This window comes from Sitophilus oryzae, unplaced genomic scaffold (assembly GCF_002938485.1).
Source record: "Sitophilus oryzae breed Bouriz unplaced genomic scaffold, Soryzae_2.0 scaffold_111_pilon_pilon, whole genome shotgun sequence".
Classification (NCBI taxonomy): Eukaryota; Metazoa; Arthropoda; class Insecta; order Coleoptera; family Curculionidae; genus Sitophilus; species Sitophilus oryzae.
The window spans coordinates 7949428-7973944 of NW_022145749.1; the positions used below are offsets into that span (position 1 = coordinate 7949428).

General features: G+C 31.6%; 1 protein-coding gene across 1 annotated transcript in view; it reads right to left on the bottom strand.

Annotated features, from left to right (window-relative positions):
• Positions 1–3260: 3260 nt before the first annotated feature.
• LOC115883426 overlaps positions 3261–24517 on the bottom strand; it is a 50822-nt gene continuing 29565 nt past the window's right edge. The window contains exons 4-7 of the mRNA XM_030901789.1: positions 16922–17151; positions 16359–16465; positions 14863–15029; positions 3261–3631 (exon numbers count right to left, since the gene is read on the bottom strand). Of these exons, the coding sequence (XP_030757649.1) occupies positions 3539–3631; positions 14863–15029; positions 16359–16465; positions 16922–17151 (597 nt within the window). The 3' untranslated portion in view covers positions 3261–3538. The remainder of the gene's footprint in view (positions 3632–14862; positions 15030–16358; positions 16466–16921; positions 17152–24517) is intronic.

A 24517-nucleotide genomic window follows, 5' to 3' on the forward strand; every position in this document is an offset into this window, starting at 1 on the left:
TATTTATTATAAATGTTAATGATACAGTTTGAACAATCTTTGAAGTAAATGGCTGATGAGGCATATACAGGTTGTTAATTTGTTTATTACTCGCGGCAAGAGCTTTATGGTTGAAATATGGCAACCTCGGCCCGTTCGTCGAGGGACAATGACTAAAGAATTCAAGGACAAATAACACCCGAGAGCAAATTGTTACCATGGCACCAAACAGTGCCGTGGCCATATTTTTTTCTTAACTTAGCTAGTTGAAGGGATATTTATATTTTTGATAAACGTTTTGACTACGCCTATGGTGTAGGCGATGGCATCATACTAATTAATTACGAAAAAAAACGTATTAAAATGTTAACAAAAGGTACAAAACTAGTACCGACGTATAGCACACATCAAGTACATATAATATCAGAAAAATATCGAATTATCGAATTCAATAAGAAAACTTAAGAAAACGCTAAAAAGGTGGAGTGGACTGTTTATTTACCTACGAAACGTAACTCCTGGCTCTTTCTTGGCACTGCTGCTTTTACATTTGAAAGCTGAACAACTAATCAGCATTGTAATAAAGTTTATACAATGTTCACTACACACGAACTATTAAAAATTGCTAAAATTGTCGCTGGTGACCAACTGATGACTCATTGTTTGCCACCAAAAAAAAAGGCGTCTAAGGTCACAAATTCTACTGCAGTCCGTATATGGGCGTTACATGTCCTTATATTCTTTAGTCATTGCCGAGGGAGGACGCGACGGCCGGCGACGCGAGGGGACGAGTCGGCAGCTTAGCTTAGTACTCATTTGGAATGTAGGCAGTGTTGCCATTCTGTTCCCCAATATGTAACCGTCCAATTAACAATCTGTATATTCATTTTAATAGATATCATAGTACTTATCATTGAATAGAAAGCCCAAAGAGACGAAGGCTTATAAGTAGCGGATAAACTGGAAAAATATGTTATGAGTACCTTTTCATTTCCATAGTTTTGTACTTTTTTGAGTATGTATATTCATACTTCTGTTTCGATTCTTGCTGGAAGCAATCTAGAAATGGCTCTGAATGTCAGAGGGAATACTTTCCGAATCGCTTATTTTTTAAACTAGTGACATCAATATTATTTACTGTTATATTGACATTGCCATGCATGGTGTTATTTGAACAAAGGTATTAAGGTAATTGTGTGGTTACACAACTCGTGCTACGCACTCGTTATGCAACTTTCACACGCGTGTCTTAATGATGCTGTTAACTCACTTGTATGGTTTGGTTTGGAATTTAAAAATGTAAACTAAGAACTTATAAATATACAGGATGTGAATAACGTAGAACGTGGCAACATTGCATTCTCTCGAAGCACTATAAACAAATTCCCGGAAACTGAACAAGCGGTACTTAAAAGTTTTCGAATATTTTCCGGAAAATGTCAAGAAAAATATAAAAATTTCAACATTTTTCTTTCGCAAAAAACCTCATGGGCGTGTTTCTGGGGTCGTTACCAGTTAAAATATTTGCACTTATTTCTGGGACACCCTTTATATTTTATTTTGTGCGTTATACAGTGTACGTTTGTGTGTGATGTTAGGAGAGCTTTATTTTTTTGAAACTTTTATTTTATTTGCCTTAAAACAGGAATATGTATAACAGACAAGATTAAAAACAAATGAAAATTTCTATAGCGAAACATTTTATTTAACACATTTTATATAACACCACCTTTGATTCAACTTCGGGCAGTATATTTCTATAGGCTGGAATACAAAATCATTTCCATCTATTGATTCTGCTTCAACACTTGTTTGCACCCTTGTTTACCAATTTCCTGGATACTTTTTTCATATTGACGGCTGTTGTTAATATTGACAGATTTTGATGAAAAACAGGTAGATCAGGTAATGGAAAACTAATGTTTTTATAGTCCTATGCGTTAGTATATTCTGTGGTTCTATGATTATTAATGATTGCGCTATACAGGGTGGAGCACCTCATTCGCCTCGGTTTATTATACGAAAACGGAAAGATGTAGAAACAAAATATTTTATGGGTATATGTGGTAAGGCAATGTGCATAATAATTTAAAATTATTTTGAAATGTACAGGGTGTGTCAGGTTATATTTTTTCTTATGGAATACTCGGTATTTTATTTCATTTTATATACAAAACACATATACATAAAATAAGGCATTTATTATAAGGGTTTAATATGTTTAAAAGCTTTGGTTTTTGACATATTTAAAGATATTTAAATATGCATGCTATAATAAAACAGTTTGTCACAACAGTTAACACCCTGTACATTACTTTTTCAGAACTAATTCTTGTGCTGACTTTCAAGCCAGAGAAATAAACTTTCCTAAAAAAATTGATTGCTTCCTTAAATGTATACAGGGGCATCAAAAATTGCTGGTCTATTATAAATATTTATTTTACATAAAAACTTTGTTATTTCAAATGCAACACTATGTGTTTTTTTACATAAGTCGAAGCAGATTTAAATGCTCCTTCAAACTATATTAGGATTTCCTATACCTATCTGGCTCAGATTTAGAATAAAAAGCGATTTTTCAATAAAATTGTAATCAAGATGACTGGTGTCGTCATGGCAATTTTCTAGTGACAATTAGTAGCTATTTTCAAAATCGAAATTAGTTTATGGACTTTATTTAAATTTATAACAGGTTATTTTTTATTTAATTTTCTTGTATTTATTATTTTATCAAGAGAAATAAAGCAGCATCTGCTAGCGGAAGGAATGGATATGTTGATACTACTGATTATATTTTGTGTATGTCTAGTGATTTTATTTTACAATTGCTTGTTGGCCAGAAAGGTTTATGCTCAAAGATATCCAAACAGGAATTTCTTGATAAGCTTTCCTTTGAACAACTACTTTTCCTATTTCGCAGAGTTGATAGTGTGGTATATGAAAAACCTATTAGACAGAAACATGTCGTTGGAAGTGAAGAAAATGAATTTGCCTTAATTGTTTTTTTATAGAAAATTCAATATATGTAAAATTCATCGTATTATAAATCTACTTCTTTATTTTTCTTAATAAAATAATAAATACTTGCTTATTAAACAATTATAGGTAAATTAAATAAAAGTAAACTGTTATAAATTTAAATAAAGTCCATAAACTAATGTCGATTTTGAAAATAGCTACCAACTGTCACTAGAAAATTGCCATGGCGACACTAGCCATCTTAATTGCCATTTTATTGAAAAATTGCTTTTTAATAAATAAAAAAACGTCGTTTTCGATCTTGAATATTTATTAAAAAAAATAATCATATATAGATCAATATCTATAATGATTACTGAAAAGAAAAATTACTAAGTTGTACTGTTACAGGAGTACCTACTTAATATGAGTATACACATTTAAAATATTTATTTTTAAACATATTATTTAACGTTTATACTCCTTCCCTTTTCATAACATTCAGTCTATAAAAATAATATAATCTTTGTCGTAACAATATAATTATGATCATCACAAAATTAGGTCAGTAGATTCTCCTAATAGATATTGGCTAATCAGGTTACTGCCTGTACTGGCCATTGTAATTGGGTTTTTCCTCTTCCTGTGGCCGTTTTCCTTGTGGATTTTCTCTGGCTTCCCTCTCGTCAGCTTCCTATAATTTAAAAATTATTGGAGATAAAAGATTGGAAAAATAAGGGTGAATAATAGCCCTAAATACTACGTTTTTTGTACATTGTTGAGGAAAGCCCAATAACTATATACCAGGTGCAACTCGGAGATAGAGATAGTGAGAATGAGCAATAACGTGTGTAGAAATTCTACTCATGTCATAATAGCTGCCATGTACGCGCTTATATGTATAGGGAGAGGTCAAAAAGTATTCATCATTATAAGTTTCTTGACGGTCATCTTTAGTTAATCTTAAAAATATTGCGTAATAATAATTAGACTATGTATAGTATACAATATAGTACATATTACAAATGAATAATGATCTTTTTTATCAAGACGAACAAATAGAAAATACTGTAAATTGTAACATAACTATCAACGACAATTAATAGTTATTTTTTATACAAGACGATAAAATGGTATTTTATCGTCGAGCGAAAAGATTAATAATTCACAAGCGATGAAATCCCGAGTGAATTAATTTCGGGAGACGATAATGCAATTTTATCGTCGTGTATAAAACAATATTTTTTCCATAGCGAGTTACGTTTTAAAAAATATTCAGAAATTATTATTTGAAGGAATTTATTACGAGTAGAAAAAAATATTGTGCTGTGTTGGCGTTGGTTTCTATGTAATTTGACAAATAAAGTTGTCTCTTTAGTTGTCAGATTTCAGTCAATATTTTTTAATTCTCTTTCGTATCGATTGCTGATTGAATTGGAGTCAGAAATGGCTCAAAACGAAATAAGTAAATTACCAACAGATATTCAGGCTGAGGCGACAAACGCCATATCCAAACTACTTCCATTTGAATCCCGAATAACTTATGAAAAGGAATACAAGAATTTTCAAAAATGGAAGCAATTAAAAAACGTGCGAGAGAAAATAAAGTTTTTAACCTATAGCGAGGATAGGTTAAAGTATCATTTAATCTACCCTAGCGGTTAAAGTACTATTTTATCTACTATTTTTGATAGATATAAGGCAATTTTAACGGTTGCTATGGAAAAAAGTCAATTTTTATCATACTTCAGCGCACTATAGGGCATGTGCAAATGTGTATATTTTATTATATTTCGTTTTTTGAAAGTTCACAATTAAGGATTTCTTATTTGTTATTTTATTTTATTTTTTTCTTTGAGCTCACCATTATTCTGAACATTTTAAACTGCAACGAGTCATGATTAAAATACTAAACAGCTACTAAAATTGACTAAACTAACCTACTTACTAATTATTAAATTACTACACATAAAACGCTAAAAACACATACATACATTTAATACTAAAAAAGTTTAAACTAAACCTTAATTCGCAACCTCAAAATTAGTGGAATAAATTAGTGATTTCAATTTACATTTTGTACTTAAAAAATTACGATCATTAATTGATCACTCACAATGTCTAAAAAATTCTATTAAAATAAATAAAATAACCTAGCGACACCTTCCGGTAGCCAGATGAGGAATCCTAATAAAATATTATATTTATATATATTATAAGTCTTTTATATCTATGGCCAACTATGGCCTAATAATTAGAGCTTATAAAACAATAAACTTTTATTTTTAACCACAATCACAAAACATCCCCCTTTAGAACTTTTTCTTTAATGACCATAAGTGGGAGTAAAAGACCAACCGCCCGAACAAACACTAGAGGCGCCACCGGTCATCAAATGGTGTAAAAATTGCGAGAATTTAATCATCTAATTTTGACACAAGTGGTCGCGCTTAACTTTTTTAATTTTATTTGAATATTCATTGTTCGCAAACTATATTATTAGACTTTCTTGTATTTTGTGAGTGTATAAATGTTTTCTTAGTATAAAGTTGCATTATATTAATTTAAATGATATCACATACATATTTAAAATTCAAACATTATGACATATATGTCAGTTGCCGTCTAAATGTCATCTTGACAACAAAAAGTTATTTATTGTCAGAAATAGTTAAAATCATGTTAAAATATTAAAATTTACACGTTATAATTAGATATTTTCATAATGGTACAGCGTAATATTGATATGCAGGTCCAAAACAAAAAGTGCCGTTATATTTTTCAGTTTTTGTTGTCAGCCGCGGAAGTTTCAGTGATTTTAGTGTTATCGGATATTTTTATCTGTGAAATAGAAATATTGCGTTGGATAAAACTAAAAGTGGAAGTTTTATTGCAATCTAAGTAAGCGTTTGTCCATTTTATATTTTACTTTTTTCATACTTACGACAAATATACATATTATATTGAAATTTAACAATTCGTTTTATTTAAAAAATATTAGAAAACAAGCTTGTAATCAGGTAATTCACATAATTGTAATGTAATATATTCCATTTAAATGTAATATATTACTTTACAATTAAAAAAATTTAAATTTAAAAAATATATTAAAAATATATACGGCATTAATTGAAATTTTTAGAGTGCGAACAAACACGAGAGGCGCTTTATTATTTACTTTCATTTCTTAACATGACAGATGAAGTTCTAAAGGGGGATGTTTTGTGGTTGCACGTATTTCCAAAATAATCCCAATTTTATACGGTTTAGAAAGTACAAATTATACATTGTTATGGAAACCAACTTTTCGTTGTCATCATATTGTCATAATCATATGTCATAATCTTATATCCATTGTGTAACGACGCTGGTTTTTTGCTTTTTTATGTTAAAAATTGTATTAATTACTCTTTTATCGACCGCTTTTAGATAGCCAAGGATGCAAGTGTGTTCAGTGAGAAGTTAATTTTAAGTTTGTGCAACTATATTTCTATTTTTTTTTCTTTTGACTTTCTAAATACTCGTAAAAATGACTAGAAAGTGTTTAGTGTGTGAAAGTTCTAATATAAAGGTTCCCGAATTATCTTTTCATAGGCAAGTAAAGTTTTCAGTTGTTCTTTTATTTATATTAAGCCACATGCATACTTTCTGGTTAGATTTCCTAAGAATATTGATATTCGTACGGTGTGCCTAAATGTATGTTTTTTTATATAATTTAATTTTTGTGACAGTAAACATTCAATTTGTTGTTCAAATATAAGCATTTTACAAATTAAATTTTTAAAATTAATGTTCAAATTTGGCGCGCGGACGATAGGTCCTCGACAAGGATAGATAGAGTACATGCCCTAGACACTCAATGGTAATTTTATAGAACTACAAATTTAGTTTCTTCCGCATCGCCAGACGGCGCAAAAGATATTAAAGTACAGGTTTCTAATTTATACCTATATGAAGATGACATGACAGTCTAGTATGGTCTAGTTTTTGTCTAGTTGATACTTAGTTGATAAAATGCATAGATAAAAGAAAATAATCTACTATTAAGATAGATATGAAGCTTAATAGTAAAATTTTGGGCCAAAGCGCCCCTCCGTGTTTTTAGTGGAGACTACGTTTAACCCAGCGCCTTCGCCTTTTCTGCTGTAAATGTTTTTTATGTTTATATTTGAATTCAAAGGATTTTTTTTAAAGTTACACTGATATATTAGTATATCAGAGTAACTTTAATAAAACATAAGAATATAGTGCTGTGTTGGCGTTGGTTTCTATGTAATTTGACAAATAAAGTTGTCTCTTTAGTTGTCAGATTTGCGTCAATATTTTTTAATTCTCTTTCGTGTCGATTGCTGATTGAATTGGAGCGAGAAATGGCTCAAAACGAAATAAGTAAATTACCAACAGATATTCAGGCTGAGGCGACAAACGCCATATCTAAACTACTTCCATTTAAATCCCGAATAACTTATGAAAAGGAATACAAAAATTTAAAAAATGGAAGCAATTAAAAAACGTGCTAGATGAAATATAGTTTTTAACCTATCCTCGCTGTTAAAGTATCATTTAATCTACCGTTGCGGTTAAAGTACTATTTTATCTACTATTTTTGATAGATATAAGGCAATTTTAACGGTTGCTATGGAAAAAGTCAATTTTATCATACTTCAAGCGCACTATAGGGCATGTGCAAATGTGTATATTTTATTATATTTCGTGCTTTTGAAAGTTCACAATTAAGGATTTCTTATTTGTTATTTTATTTTATTTTTTTCTTTGAGCTCACCATTATTCTGAACATTTTAAACTGCAACGAGTCATGATTAAAATACTAAACAGCTACTAAAATTGACTAAATCCAACATACTTACTAATTATTAAATTACTACACATAAAACCGCTAAAAACACATACATACATTTAATACCTAAAAAGTTTGTCGCTAAACCTTAATTCGCAACCTCAAAATTAAGTGGAATAAATTAGTGATTTCAATTTACATTTTGTACTTAAAAAAAATTACGATCATTAATTGATCACTCACCAGTGTCTAAAAAAATTCTATTAAAATAAATAAAATAACCTAGCGACACCTTCCCCGTAGCCAGATGAGGGAATCTAATAAAATATTATATTTATATATATTATAAGTCTTTTGCCTATCTATGGCCAACTATGGCCTAATAATTAGAAGCTTATAAAACAATAAACTTTTATTTTAACCACAATCACAAAACATCCCCCTTTAGAACTTTTTCTTTAATGGCCATAAGTGGGAGTAAAAGACCAACCGCCCGAACAAACACTAGAGGCGCCACCGGTCATCAAATGGTGTAAAAATTGCGAAAATATAATCATCTAATTTTGACACAAGGGGTCACGCTTAATTTTTTTAATTTTATTTCAATATTCATTGTTTTCAAACTATATTATTAGACTTTGTTGTATTTTGTCAGTGTATAAATGTTTTCTTAGTATAAAGTTGCATTATATTAATTTAAATGATATCACATACATATTTAAAATTCAAACATTATGACATATATGTCAGTTGCCGTCTAAATGTCATCTTGACAACAAAAAGTTAGCATAGATAAATGAAACAAGTTTAGATTGGAAAGTGCCCATAAGGACAATGTAAACACTATTTGGCGCTATTCTTGCAACGGTCGCGACCCAAAACTTTTGAAAATTTCGGAGCGGTTCGGCTTTTTCCGGAATTATATCGCCAAATATTGTTTATTCAAATTTATTATTATTTTCGTTTAATTTTATAAATAAAATACAGTGTGTTGCATACAAAACTTTATTTTATATATAAGGACGCATGTATGAAATACCTATGAAACATTGGAAACCGATGTTATGCCACGATCCACGATGGTTTTTGCAGTTCACAGTTCACAGCACAGCTTTTTAAGTTTTTAATGCCACTTTTTCACAATTATCACCGGTTGGAGTAAATAAAACTTGAATTAAACTCACAAGATAGCAATAATTACTTTGAAAATGGACGCTATAAACACTTTTCAGAATTTCTTTAATGAGAGCCCTTTAGATTTTGAAAGATTATTATGATTTTTGAAGATTCTGACTTTGACAACTTTCTGTTTTTGTTTGCCGTTGTTCTTAGCGACCGCTATAGCAGCGCCAGATCGCGTATAACGGTCGCGACCCAAAATAATTTCGCGATCCAAAATTTTTACGGGCTTTCCAATCTAAACTTGTTGCATTTATCTATGAAAGTTAGTTATTGTCAGAAATAGTTAAAATCATGTTAAAATATTAAAATTTACACGTTATAATTAGATATTTTTATAATGGTACAGCGTAATGTTGATATGCAGGTCCACAACAAAAAGTGCCGTTATATTTTTCAGTTTTTGTTGTCAGCCGCGGAAGTTTCAGTGATTTTAGTGTTATCGGATATTTTTATCTGTGAAATAGAAATATTGCGTTGGATAAAACTAAAAGTGGAAGTTTTATTGCAATGTAAGTAAGCGTTTGTCCATTCTATATTTTACTTTTTTCATACTTACGACAGATATACATATTATATTGAAATTTAACAATTCGTTTTATTTAAAAAATGTTAGAAAACAAGCTTGTAATCCTGTAACTGACATAATTGTAATGTAATATATTCCATTTAAATGTAATATATTACTTTACAATTAAAAAAATTTAAATTTAAAAAATATATTAAAAATATATACGGCATTAATTGAAATTTTTAGAGTGCGAACAAACACGAGAGGCGCTTTACTATTTACTTTCAAAGTTTACTTTCATTTCTTAACATGACAGATGAAGTTCTAAAGGGGGATGTTTTGTGACCACAATTTTTCTTGACGGATGATAATGAAAGGCCAAAATGACATTATTCGCAAATTTTGAAGTTTAATTAATGGCAAAAGTTAAAAGTTCGTTTTTTAAAACTTCGTTAAACTTTTTCTATCAATTAAAATTTACTACCACCAATTTTGACGTTTGATAGAGAAACGTACTTTTACGCTAACTGAAACCACTAATTTATTTCACTAATTTCGAGGTTCTGAATGGGGCTTAATATAAATATTAATTTTACTAAGTTTAACAGTTTTGTGTAATGTGTCTTTCACTCAGAAATTCTACATCTAAATAATTAATTAACTATTCATAATAATAAGCCTATTATTAAGACTTTTGAAATAAATAAATAAATTAGATATACACAAATACATTTAGACAATGTGTGCCAAAAAGTTTAGAACCTATTTGTTTATTTTTGTTACTGATTTATTGAAAAAAAGTGTATAAAGAAGAAAACTGTTTGACATATATTGCTCAGGTTGGTCAGTACGTCACAGGTGATAAACGGCACCATTGGTCGGCAAGCTTTGCGCGCCAATTTCAAATCAAGGTTTCAGATTGTCAAACAGATTGTGTCATCTGTGAAATGTGATTGTGTCAAAATGTGAAAATAATTTTTCATCAAGCTGGATGTCAAAACATAACTTTTGGGGTCATGTTCTAATTCTTCCCTATTTTAGGTCTCTTTTTATTAGTGACAATTGAACAATATGGATATTTTTTCTATGGCGTATGACGCCACAGGTGGTATGCGCAAACTTAACGAAATTGGAGCCGCTATCGATCATACCTTGTTTTCTATATATATATATCTATATGTCTATATTCCAATTTAAATTCTATTTTATTTTAATATAAACATTTAGATTGCAAAATTTACCACCCTTAAAAATAGTTGCACTTATTTAACACTCACCCTGTATATTAATTTAACTCGAACCTTGTCCGTTAGAGGCTAAATAATATACTTACTACAACTAATTATTTTCTATTAACATAAAACCCAGTATAAAACTATTTATCTTATTAAAAATATAAGCAGGAAACAATAAAGCCAAATTCCAATAAAATACTGATAACTTTCCTGCATTTTATTATGACAAGTTAATTTAATTTTTCTTTAAGAATATCTAAAATTGCGGAATTGCTTTTTTCACTTTCCTTACAAAGTTCCCTCAATTCTCCTAATAAATTTGAACAATTTTCCTTCACATTATTATTTAGCAATGCTTCTAAAATATCACATAGCCTGTTCTGGGATTTTACCATATTTTCTATATTCGTATTAATTTGTTTAAACAATTCTTGCGTTGGAATATCAGCACTTGCTTGTGATGAAAATTTTGTATGCAGATTATTACTTGATGATATAGGCTTATAATTATTTTTTGTGTTTTCTTTTAATGTTAGATCACTGTTAGTTGGTGGTAGAAGAGATATTAAGTGTGCTGGTAAATTTCCTGTATTACTAAATTCAGCATTATTGGTAGCAATTCCTTTTACATCAATAGTTTCAAAGATATTTAGCGATCTTTGACGCTCAGTAGTGCTTGTAACTTCTGAACTATTTCTATCATATGCAGCCGTATTAAATACACTATTTTTTATTTGATTTCTACTTCTACTAGCTTCTAGTTTAACATTCTTTTGTGAATTTGTATCAATGTTTGTTTCTGAATTTTGCTTTGTAGCAAAATTGTTCTGAATATTAGGCAGCGCAGTGGAAGACAGGCTTTCCAAAGCTGAATTGCTATTAATAACAGCTGTTCCTTGATTATTTGTATCGTCATTTCTAAAATTAGATCCGTCTGAATTGAAATTCTGATTCGTATTTAATGAGTTAGGAACTGCATTTTCAGGATTTTGAAAACTTTTGTTATCAAAATTACTGATTGGATCTTGTACTAATACTGAAAATCCTCTTCCAAGATTACTTGGCTGATTTTTATTAATAAACGTCTGGTTATTGTTATATCGTGTTTTCAAGTTTCCAATATCCATTTTTGCATTATTTTGAAAACCACTTGACTCAATACTTTTTGTACGAAGAGCATTAGATTTTGAGTGCTTTATAGTTTGTGTACTCTGTATTGCTTGTTGCAAAGATGGCACAAGATGCTGACTATTTTCAGGAACAAGTGCTTCAAATGGTGACTCTGAGTTTGCAATATTATTTCTTGAAAGAGGTATGGTATTATTGGAGTTAACAACATTATTTCTTTCTCTGAAAATTGATCCCTCTTTTTCTTTTACAGCTGTTTTATCTATTACTGTGTTATTAACACTTGATTCTATACTTTTTGTACTTAGATTATTAGAATTTGAGCCCTTTGTAGTTTGTGTACTCTGTATTGCTTGTTGCAAAGATGGAACAAGATGCTGGCTATTTTCAGAAACTAATGCTTCAAATGGTGATTCTGCATTTTCAATATTATTCCTTGGAAAAGGCTTGTTATTATCGTAGTTAATAATATTTTTTCCTTCTCTGAAAATTGTTCCCTCTTTGTCTGTTTTAGCAGTCTTATCTATTAATGTTTTATTAGTAGCTTGAGTAGGTTGTTTATGAGTTGTGTTGTATGCTGAGCGAAAGAAGATTTGAGTAACAGGTTTTATATCTTTGTTTGTATTATTGTATAGATTATTCCTTAAAGTAGATTGTTCAATATTAACTTGGATAAAACCTCCGCTTTTAGAGACTCTAGTAGTTTTATTTGCTTTATTAGCCACGTTATTTCCATTTTTTGTAATAGGATTTATATGTGATTGCAAGTTAATATTATTTGAATTTTCCAGAACCTAGAAAGAATAATAAAGAAGTTTAATTAATATAACAATATAAAAATAATAGATTATCAATTCTAGTACCTCTTGAGACTGATGATTTGCTTTATCCTTTGATAATTCTAATATTGTTTTTATCAACTTTGGTGCTCTTGATGAGTCTGAATCTGTAATTTCTGTTAATTTAGGTATGTCAGATGTATTTAAGTTCTTCTCTCCAGCTTTTATGCTACCTCTGTATATATTTTTTCTTATCTTGATGAAATCTGGGTCTGATCCGTTAGACTAGAATTAATATAGTGTATATTTTCTAAACTATTCTATTCTAATCAAAAATGCTGAAGAAAAAATTGCAAATCATTCTGAATTTTTAGATTTTGGCATATTAAATACATATTAGATTTATATACTTATTATCAAAACTACTTAGTTATGAGGTATTAAATCTCACGTGATAAAATGCTTTGAAAATGCTTTATAAAGTTTTATATACATATTTCTTTAGTATACTCAGTACTACCCTTTAATATATACAGGGTGCTACAAAGTCGAGGTATGAGCATTGGTATCTCGGAAACCGTAATAGATACGAAGATGGTTAAATAGGGGCAAAGTTGCCCGCCTTGGAATATTCACCAAGATGCCATCAAAAAAGTTTTAAAAATTTCAAGGATTCCTGAGTTTTTTTGGAAAAAACGGATTTTTTTGAAAATCAATTTTATTTTATCCTCTCATTACTTTAAAAAACTAATTGGACATTCTCATAGCCACTTTATTAGGGCTATCTGATAGTATTTTTAGATTTTCAAATTAGTTATTTTCCCAATACGCAACTTTGCTCCAATTTAACCAATGCTCGTACCTCGAATTTGTAGCACCCTGTATATATAAACAAGGGTACTACTCTATCTGGAACATTAATGAAAATTATGTCTAGTAAATACAAAGTACAATTTTGTAAAAATGTTAAAACAATGTATACTTAAAAACGATTTCTATAGCGAATGTTTAGTTAACATTATGGTTTAATTAATATTATTATACATATAAATTAGTAATTAACAAAAAATAAACTAGCACATATTAGAGACAAATAATATATAATAAATATAAAATTAAAATAAGATTCAAGCTAAGGTTGTAGGCTTTAGGAAGAGTGTGACCATTTACGGGCAAACATTATTAGTGACAATGAATATTATTAAAATTAGTCTAAGAAGTTATTGGATTAGTTATGTTTTATGGTATTAAATAATGGTGTATGTAGGTAAGTATGTATGTGTTCAATGTTACTTGCTATAAGCTTTTTTTAGTGGAAATGAAGGAAATTAAGGAAAGTGTATTATTACATATATTTTCGTAAATAATAAATTAAGGATGTGATCGAAAAAAAAAGGTGTTACAGTGGCATTCGAAATAGAAATAGACGGTAATTTTTGTCTAAAAATCGACTCTAGAAGTAATTCATTAAAATTTGCATAAAAGCTTATAATATTTTAATCCTATAATTTTTGGAACGTTTCTGATTCTTCGTGTTTAATAAATTACATTAGGGATTGGCCCTTACAAAATCATCATAGATAGGAATTCTAAGCCTGCCCTGATGCCGTTTATTTTCGATACGTACGGTATTTATGCATATATTGAATGTAGTTATTCTTTAGCCTTTACATCATAAGTTTTATTTGTTGTTTCTTGGGTATGTGGCTAGGATCAATTAGAAAAAAACTTTTGTTTTTATTTATACGACGCGTTGGTATTGAGTTCTCTTCTGATCTCTAAGTTCCATTTTCCAGTCCTATCTTCTTCAAAAAGTCTAGCAACTTGGAGACTGAACCCTCCCTATAGCTGTTTGTCAATGGTCTAGTATAAAGAATCGCACATATTTGCCAGGTTCTGTCTCAATTTGTCGCACTGACAAAATGTGTTCTGTCTTTTAATTTCTCCACCATTTTAGAAAATGGTTAGCCACCCATTGTTTTGTGGCCATTTTATTATTCTATTATTTTTACAATATAGGTTACTACAGGGTTACTACTTACCAGAGTGTTTTGGTTATATATCGGTACTTTCCTCAAGAATGTCAAATATATAATAAAATAGAGTTACGTATATGGTACAAGAAAATCTGAAATACTTTATTATAAACATAATATGAAAAACAATTGAATAAAGTTGACGATACTGAGTGCAATAAAGCAATGTTGAGAATATGAATTTGAAAAATACTAGATGTAAACTAAAAGAGAAGTTGATTTTGATATTTATGGACCCTTATTTCGTAAGTTTTCTTACCTGTTGAGCTTTGATACCGGCGAAGATCAGGTCTAAGCCTTTTTGTACTTCTGCACTTACTGGAGGAGGAGTTGGCAAGTGATCTCCTGTTGGGTGGAAACCTTTCTCGTCAGCAATGTAGTTGACGGTGATTATTTGACCGTCTGGGGCTGTATATGAGTAGGAGCCTGAAAAAAAAACATAACAACATAACACAAGTGTTAATTTTAATCCATTGAACATAGTATTAGATAGAGAACATTAATTGTAATGTGTTCTCGATAAAAACCATTATTAGTCCAAGAGCCGGGTGCAAAAAAATGCAAGAGTTTCTGAAGGTTCATGTTTTCAAAATATATTACATTTTAGCGTTAAAAAGCTAAGGTACAGTCAGCAGTTCCAGTTCCGGGACACCTGGCGCGGCGCTGAGAAACGCGCAAAGATGTAATTTTAATTAACACCGCCAAATTGTTTTCTGAAGATTGAAAATTTGTAGTTAACATTCGAATGCAGTGTAAAACAGAAATATAACAGTCAGACATATATCGATATATTATATATTGAATAAAGACCCGCCTATACGCGTGCTATAGTGAGATGTTTGGACTGCATCTCAATGTCTCCAAGACCAATTGGTCTTTTTTAAGACTCCAATAAATGCACACCTGTGTGTCAAGGGACAAACAATCGAACAAGTGACCTCAATAAAGTATTTAGGAGCTAACATCAATAGTCAGTGCGAAAGAGAAATATTTTCAAGAATTGAGCAAGCGAGAAGAATCTTCTTTAGTATGAGATCATTTTTTACAAGACGAGACCTCAGTGCGGAACTCAGTACTCGAATGGCCAGATGCTACGTCTTTTCTGTGTTACACTATGGATGTGTGAGCTGGACACTGGATTCACAGACCGAAAAGAGAATATAAGCCTTCGAAATGTATGTATACAGACGGATGCTGCAAATCTCATGGGAACAAAGGATCACCAATGATGAAGTACTCCAACGCATGCAGAAACAAAAAGAGATAATGAATACCATCAAGGAAAGAAAAATTGAATACTTGGGTCATGTGATGAGAGCTGATAGATACGAAATACTGCGCCTCATAATAGAGGGCAAAGTGCAAGGGAAAATATTAGTAGAAAGACGCCAGAACTCATGGCTAAAAAATTTAAGGAGATGGTTTGAACGCTCGTCTGCGGAAATCTTCCGGGGTGCAGTATCCAGAGCTACAATTGCCATTTGGATCGCCAGCCTTCGGCAGGAGAGGGCGTGATAAGAAGAAGAAGAATACGCGTGCTGTCACTATTCTCGCTGCTGACTGACGGGGTTCTATTATCGATGGGTCTGACTGTTTTTATTAATAAATATATTGTTTTCAGTATTACCTTGCAAACTTTCAGCCTTCAGAAATCACTTGCTAAGGAGCAATGTTTCGCCCATTATTACCTTGATTCTTGATATTCTGATTAAATATGCCTCTTAACAATTTTTTTAAAATAATTAAAATCAGTACCTTGTTGAACTTGAGCGTTAAGAATACCTCCTTCCTCATCTGGATCAGGTCCTAACGGTTTCAAAAAACCTTCTTCTTGGGCAAGGATGTTATTTCCGGTTTCCCAACTAAAACAGACAAGTAATAACTATTTAAATCTTTTCTTAACTATGTCCTATAACAATAAATATGCTGTATGATTATGAACAGTTTTATTATCAAGAAATCTTTGATTTTGCCAGTTAACAAATACTATACGATCGAAAAAACAGTTTTTTACCTTTGTAAGAAAATATAAGTTTTTTTTTATCTCTTTATTAACCTGCCTACATCACTGTCTTACACGTTAAAATCCAGACCGCACAGTTTGGATGACCAAATCGGTATAAGAATGTACGCTACAAATATTTCGTACACCAGAAGGTATACCAAAAGTATTATTAAATTTGAGAAAAGTTGCGTCATGGCTGACCCCTATAACTGGACACCTTAAAAATCAGGACATGTCCGGATAAATTTGGACGTATGGAAAGGATCTATTTCTAAAGATATACGGAAAAATCCGAATTTTATAATCAACTTACGCTGCTTTATAAGACCCATCGTCTCCTTGCTCTTTGTCGTATCGGATAATAGGAATGGGTGTGGTAATTTCTCTAGACTTGGACCTGGCGTCTTGATTTTGGTACTGTTGTTCTGGAGCTTGGTACTGTTGGTTTGCTGACTCGGCTGGTTGGTTGTCTTGGTACTGATCAACTTGGATTGAGTTGCGTCTTTGAGCCAAACAGGCTGTCAAAGCAACGGCTAAGATAATCTAAAAACAAAAATAATTTTTTCAAAAATAATTATACTTTAAAAGTACCTATAGTTGATTTTTTTATTTACACATATATAGTGACAAGTATAGAGTGTATTTGACATATTTAGTATTAGTCCTCCAGTGATAACCTATATGCACGTCCTTGATGAATTTATCGACACTTTTTTAGCATTAAAATGTGTAGCACTTATAGTAACTTTTACCCTCAAAATTTCATTCGAATCACTAAAAGTACTTGGAAGAAAATTATAATAAATCGAAATATTAAGACTTTAACACCCTGTAACTACGAAACAAAGCAGAATCTATGTTGATATGAAAAATAAATCTTATTTTTACGTGAGGAATTTACCCACGAGAGATGGCACAGGTTTTCCGAAACAACGTTGCTTTGTATATTTAGTTAAAATTTCATAGGAAAAATTAGCATTAAATTCTTCAAAAATTAATCAAATTCCATTCGAATAGGGTAGGCCCATTTTCGATAGCTGAGATCCGTTTCTGGAAAAAATCAATTGAAAAATTTGCTGCTTCATAGGTCACCGGTGTGACCTTTTGCAGGTGAAGAAATGTTATTTTGCGACCTTGGCAATTAGATCTAAATTGAAGAAGTACCGGGAAGAATGCCTACAATTACTTCGTGAGAAAATATATATCCGACATCCGACGCTAGTATTACTATTTTTTTTTAAATCTGTGATTTATTTTTGGATTAATGCATTTAATGGTGTAGTGGAACATCCTTGTTAAGGTTGTATTGATTAGATATTGTGTAGCATAAATAAAAATAAGACTACCTCATACAGAGTGTCTAAAAATGTAGTTTAAATAATGGCTGTACTTAAACTGCCGTTAAACGGTAGCCTACTAAAATGCCGTTAATAGGTATGACGTCGTTGATGTGACGCACTTGACGGCTTTATGAAATATATGAATTTTATATGGACTAACCAACGCTATCCACCCCACCAAATAACCAACTTAACCAACGCAACTAACCTCGACACTGCTAAAAAATATAAGAAACAAATATAAATTAGTAAAAACCAACCAACCCCACCAAATAACCAACTAACCAATGAATTAACACCCTCTAAATAACCACGCTAACCAACCCGCAAAATAACTAAACCAATTCAACCAAAAGAGTGAAACCAATGCAATAAGATCACGCTATAAAAAAAATATATATATAAAAAAGTTTTGGTCGGCGTGAGATTTGAACCACGGACCATTCGCTCACGAAGCGATAGCCTCAGCCACGGAGCCACAGGTGCTCTTGCAAAATGTTTATAGCTAGGCATTACTTTCCGCCGACATGAACGACGTCACAATATCTATTAACGGCATTTTAGTAGGCTACCGCTTAACGGCTGTTTAAGTACATCGTTAAATAATTTCTAGCTTTAAACGGCAATAACTTGTTTAATTTAAATGCAACACCCTGTATGTTTTAGGAGAATCAGATGCATCATTTAATTGTCTATCAAATTGTATTATACCATTTTTTACCTATCCCTTTAAGTTTTCGTAGAAAATGCATTTTCTTATAATTTAGATCTCATTTATCAATATACCCATGGAATACTGACATTTTAGATTGTTTTTAAAGCAACAAATGTACAAAATGTACAGGTGCTAAAAATAATAATATTACAGTACGTCTGTCCGTTCTGTAGCTACGGGGTATCCGTGAGAGGGGAAACGATATTCTCTCGATGTTTTTCGTAAAAAATGAGACGACGCGTCCCATCAATAAAGAGCGATTTGCGGTGACGTACTCGTCAAATCGACGTATAAAATATATTGTTGTTTATTTAAATGTTTTTTGTCCGCATTCCTTTCATAGACACAGATCCAGCAGACGTACTGTACTAGCCCATTTGTATACAAAAAGAAAACTATTTAAATCTTCATAAAAGAGTATATAAAATGATGTAATACAATTTGATAGACAATTAAACTGTCCATCTGATTCTCGTAAAATATGCAAGGTGTTCCATTTAAATTAAACAAGTTATTGCCGTTTAAAGTCAGTAATTATTTAAAATAAATATTTAGACACTCTGTATAAGGTAGTGTAATTTTTATTATTGCAACACAAACTTTTGGTAAATAGAAATAATTCAGTACAATATTTGGTTTTAAAAACTTAAATACGCCTAGAGAAATGAAGCATTAAACTTATTTATTACTGTATTTTGACAAAAATCTAAATATTTCAAAAATGGTAAGATTAAAATGCAGTAAACCTTAATCAAATTTACCTTTATTTTAATCGTAGAAACTAAAAATGTAATAATATACAGGGTGTTCCATTAAAAAAAATAGAACTTTCATATTTTTTAATTATTTGGGACACTCTGTATCTTGTAAAAATATTTGTATATTGTAAAAATATTAATCAACAAACGCAAAACGTAGAATTTGTAAAAATCTAATCGTTTAGCTACAATACTCCGTGTCGTATGTGGTGAACAACCCTGTATATTAACACGTATGATTTAATCTCAATTAACCCATGTCCTTTAGCCGGTCTCTCATCGCGCGGGCCAAAGTATTTCGTAAAGAAAAGAAAGTTGCAGTACCACCAGTACAGCCAACAATCGTTCGCATTTTAATTTCAAATCGTCCCGCTACGGTTAAATACCAAGAACGCCCACCTCTTACGTCATTTACCATTCGAAGAGCAGCATCGCTAAATTATTTAGCATCCATTACAAAATCCACCATAAACGTGGATTATTGCGTTTTACGTAACTATCGCTAAACTCATCATCGGCGAAAAGGTCGACTGGTATACTGAAATCCATCAATTGCTCGAAAAAATCAATAAAATATCAAAATGCTGCTATTTTTGCGTTATTTTCAAATTAACAATATATTCACACTAAAGCACGGTCTACACGCAACGATTTATCGTACGACTTGATTGCGCCCAGAAAACGTTGCAGATAAAACGTACAGACCAAGTTGTGTCCACATTACAACGACTTGTCGTTCAGTCTTTGGTATTGTTGTGTATGCTTTTTGTGTGTATGTCATATCATCATGAAGAAGACACTGTTGGTATCATCATGAAGGAAACACTGATGGTGGTTGGTGGTTAGTTTTAGCTATTTGTTTAAACAAATTAAAAAATACCAGTTAAATGTCTTAACTATGTCTCTACTAGAATTTCTTGGATCGGTTAAATGTCTTAACTATGTCTCTACTACAATTTCTTGGATAGTTTAGAAAATTCAGTGAATTAAAATATCGTATTGACGGTTTATAACTGCACTCACCGCCATGCCACCGCCACGAAAAACGGGCACCTTAAAATTTTCATGTAATTTAAAGTTTTATATATTGTGTTCGAGTGGTTCGATTTTGATGATTTTTTAAGCTTTCCCTCGTATAATTGACAGACGGATACTTTAATTTTTAATTTAGAAAAAGATACAAAAAGTCAACTAATTTAGCTACAAATTGCTTAAAAAATCTTTAAAATCGGCCATAGAACAAAATATATAAAACTGTAAAATACATCAAAATACCGGCACAATAAAGGTGCCCGTTTTTTGTGCCGGTGAGTGTCCATGTGCTTTGTATGATGACGGTTAGTCTCCCCGTACTTTGTATGATGATATAGTATTTTTTAAACTATCATGACAAGACCTGCTTGATCATAAAACTTTTTGAACGTACTATATACCGGGTGCGTCTCAAAAGTGGCTCATCCCTATTACTATTTTATTTTTTCAGATAAAAAAACGAGATTTGGTATGTTAGTATATTACATAAATTAGGATTGATTGACGTATTCAATATTATTGTTTTTGGTCACCTCCTGTTTCACCGGAAATGACTAGAACTTTTAATTTTTAAATGACACCCCCGTATTTTTTTTTACTTTATTTGATAGAATATAACACTCTGAATAGAATGACATATCATTTGTCAACTTTTGACATTTTCGCATATGGTTTATTTGAAGTTATAACTTGCGGTTCGTAACAAAAAATTTTGACTGGAAATACCAAGTGTGTGGTATCAAATTATTCTAAAAAAAATGCCTTTTCCAAATATGCTAATGAGCCACCCTCGTCCCATTTGAAAATATTGAGATATGATTAAAAATGCGATTTGAGCATTTTCTAACTGACCAGGGGCGCTATTCTGTAAAATCATCGGTATCGGTAAGTTACGACAGCTCTCGATACGTATTTATATATAGTAAAAATGTGTTAATTGTTGTTGCCATAGTTACCGATCGGTCCTATGGCAGATATCGCAAATTTGTACCGACGAAAATCGGTGTCTCTACCGTGAGGTTGACAAGGGCACGGTAGAGATACCGAGAGTCGTCGGTACAAATTTGCGATATCTGTCATAGGGCCGATCGGTAACTATGACAACAGCAATCAACACGACGCTCATTGGCCGTACGTACCGATAGCTGTCGATAACTTGCCGATACCGACAGCTCTCGATACGTATTTGTATACAGTAAAAATGTGTTAATTGTTGTTGTCATAGTTACCGATCGGTCCTATGGCAGATATCGCAAATTTGTACCGACGAACATCGGTATCTCTACCGTGCCCTTGTTAACCTCACGGTAGAGATACTGAGAGTCGTCGGTACAAATTTGCTATATGTCCTATTAATGACAGCTAAAACTATGACAACAACAATCAACACGACGCTCATTGGCCGTACGTACCGATAGCTGTCGGTAACTTACCGATACCGACGATTGTACAGAATAGCGCCCCAGGACAGGACACTTAAAACATTAGACGATCAAATCTATTTTTCCAAGGCTCCTTGATTAAGAATTAGTGTTTTTAAGCCATGGCACTCTATATTGAATTTTAAAATACGATTTTTTATTAAGCGAGAATGTCAAAAGTTGACATATGATATGTCATTCTATTCAGAATGTCATTTTCTATTGAATAAAGTAAAAAAATACCGAGGGTGCCATTTAAAAATCAAAAGTTGTACTCATTTCCGGTGAAACAGGAAGTGACCAAAAACAATTGAATACGTCAATTATTCCTAATTTATGCCATATACTAAAATACCAAATCTCGTTTTTTTATCTGAAATAATAAAAAAGTTATAGGGGGTGAGCCACTTTTGAGACGCACCTAGTATATACTAGGTGACCCAGTGTTGGTTATTCAGGGTTGCTCAAGTATTCCATCTCAGGTTAGACTTATTTGTGATTTTTACTCTATTTTACTTATTACTCAAATCTTCAGATTGTAATTGAACTGGAACCACTGACAGTTCCTCAACAAGGGCACATTATGATTTCATATATGTTTTTATATAAAATAAAGTTTTTTGTATGCAATCGGTATTTTATTTATGTTTACTTAAGGTATGTTGATATTTAACTGGTTTTGCATTGTTACCTGTTCACTTTTAACTTAAAAAATATGCAGTTTCTCTTAAATTACTTAAAAACGGCTTGTCAAAAGTTGATCAAATTTGGCGCAAGTGTATTCAGAATACGCAGACCTTTAACAAAACTATTTACTTACTACTTAAGTCAACGACGACTTAAGTCAAACTGTAAAATTAATAGGGGAGCCAATATTGGGACAGTTCAATATTTACATGAGTTTTCCTATGTTTCAAAAGACGCGCGACGATGCACCACCCGGTATAGTAAACTTATTCATAAAGTGCAATATCAACAAGTAAGGTGAACATTAGATGAAGAAAATCAAGAAATGTCACTTTTTGATGCGAGCTTTTTATGGCATCGATTAGATGTACTGTTAATAATTAGGAAATAAAGGAATAAAGCACAATAGAAATAAGATGAACATCGACAAATAAGGTAATGCGTTTGATGGAGAAAATAATTGAGACGTCACATTTTGACAGCTGATGCAAGATTTCTATTGTATCGATTAAAATTTTACCACCTCAAAACTTCAGCTAGATACAGTTTGACAAGAGACTTGGGGATAGCACTGGTCGCGCACACGTTAGAGAGAGAACGCATTCGGCGGAAGAGAGATGCAGTTACACTACGACAAATCTGTCCACTGCGCATCGAGGGGCGTCTCTTATTTTATATTTCTCACGTCTCCAGCTATACTTGTTAAGTTGTGGTTAAGTTGTATCTCTAATTGCTCTAATACAGGGGTGGATGGGCCATATGGGAAAATGGGAAAATTCGCGGTGGGCCGGTGGAAAAATGGGACGGTGGGCCGGTCCCGATCAGAGCTCAAAAAAGATTGGATTAGCAAAAATTAAATAGTTAATCTTCTAACTAAAGTGACGTAAGATCCTTAGTGACTCCATAACTAACTAATCAATTTTCATCAGTATAATCGTCAGTTGCTTTTAAATATAAACACCAATTTGTAAAATAACTATTGTAAAATGTCTTTCTCTGGGACACTTATAATTTTAATAAACATCTGTTGTTTGTTAGGTTTGAAAATTTTTGTAATTTTTGTTTAAAATGCTCGATTTTTAACATCTTTTTGTGCAAGAAAAACGTCCTAGACGTGTTCCTGGAGTCGAAATATACCACCCCTGAAAATATTTGCACATATTTAACACTCACCCTGTATAGTTTTACCCAATATTCTTTTATTAATAACTAATAAATATGAATGACTGGTAGCAAAAAAAAAGAATGAATAGCATTAGGTAAATTTAAATAGTCTCGATCGAAATGTATACTAAGAATACGGTAGCGTAGATCGACAATTGGGGGCCTCGGTGCAATATTTTTCGAGCTCCCCTTTGTAAGAAGGTAGACGAATTTGACGCGAACTCTGCGGTTGACGGAGAAAACATATCTATGCTTGGCTTGAATTGGGGACGGAACTAAATACCAAGTTTAAATTGTTGTTTAATAAAATGTTGCTACAATGAGTTTGCTAAAAATTACTGAGACAGTAGAGAAGAGTTAAATAAGGTGTAAACTAGATTAGAAAATAAAATCTTAATATGTATCGAAAATCCAAATATTCGTATTATGGACTGTAACATAACATTACATCAGAACACATTTATATCCACTGCCTAGGTATTGCCTAGGTTCTTCTCGTTTGAGTCATGGCATTATCATACAAGATGCCAAATGTACAAAAGTATAGAGGAAAAGTTTCGTGATAAGAACTATATAATAACCTAAAAAATGTTCCAGTTTTAATGGCGACCGCGGTTCATGCAGTTAAAAACACTTCTACACGAGGAGACTGCTGCTGTAGCAGAAAAGAGAGAATTTCTTTCTACAATGTGTAAGAAAGTATATACCCGAAAAGCTAAAATAATGTATTTCACAGAGGATTGGGTCAGCTGAACTGAATGAATCAGGAAGTCTTAAAGTTTCTCAGAATCG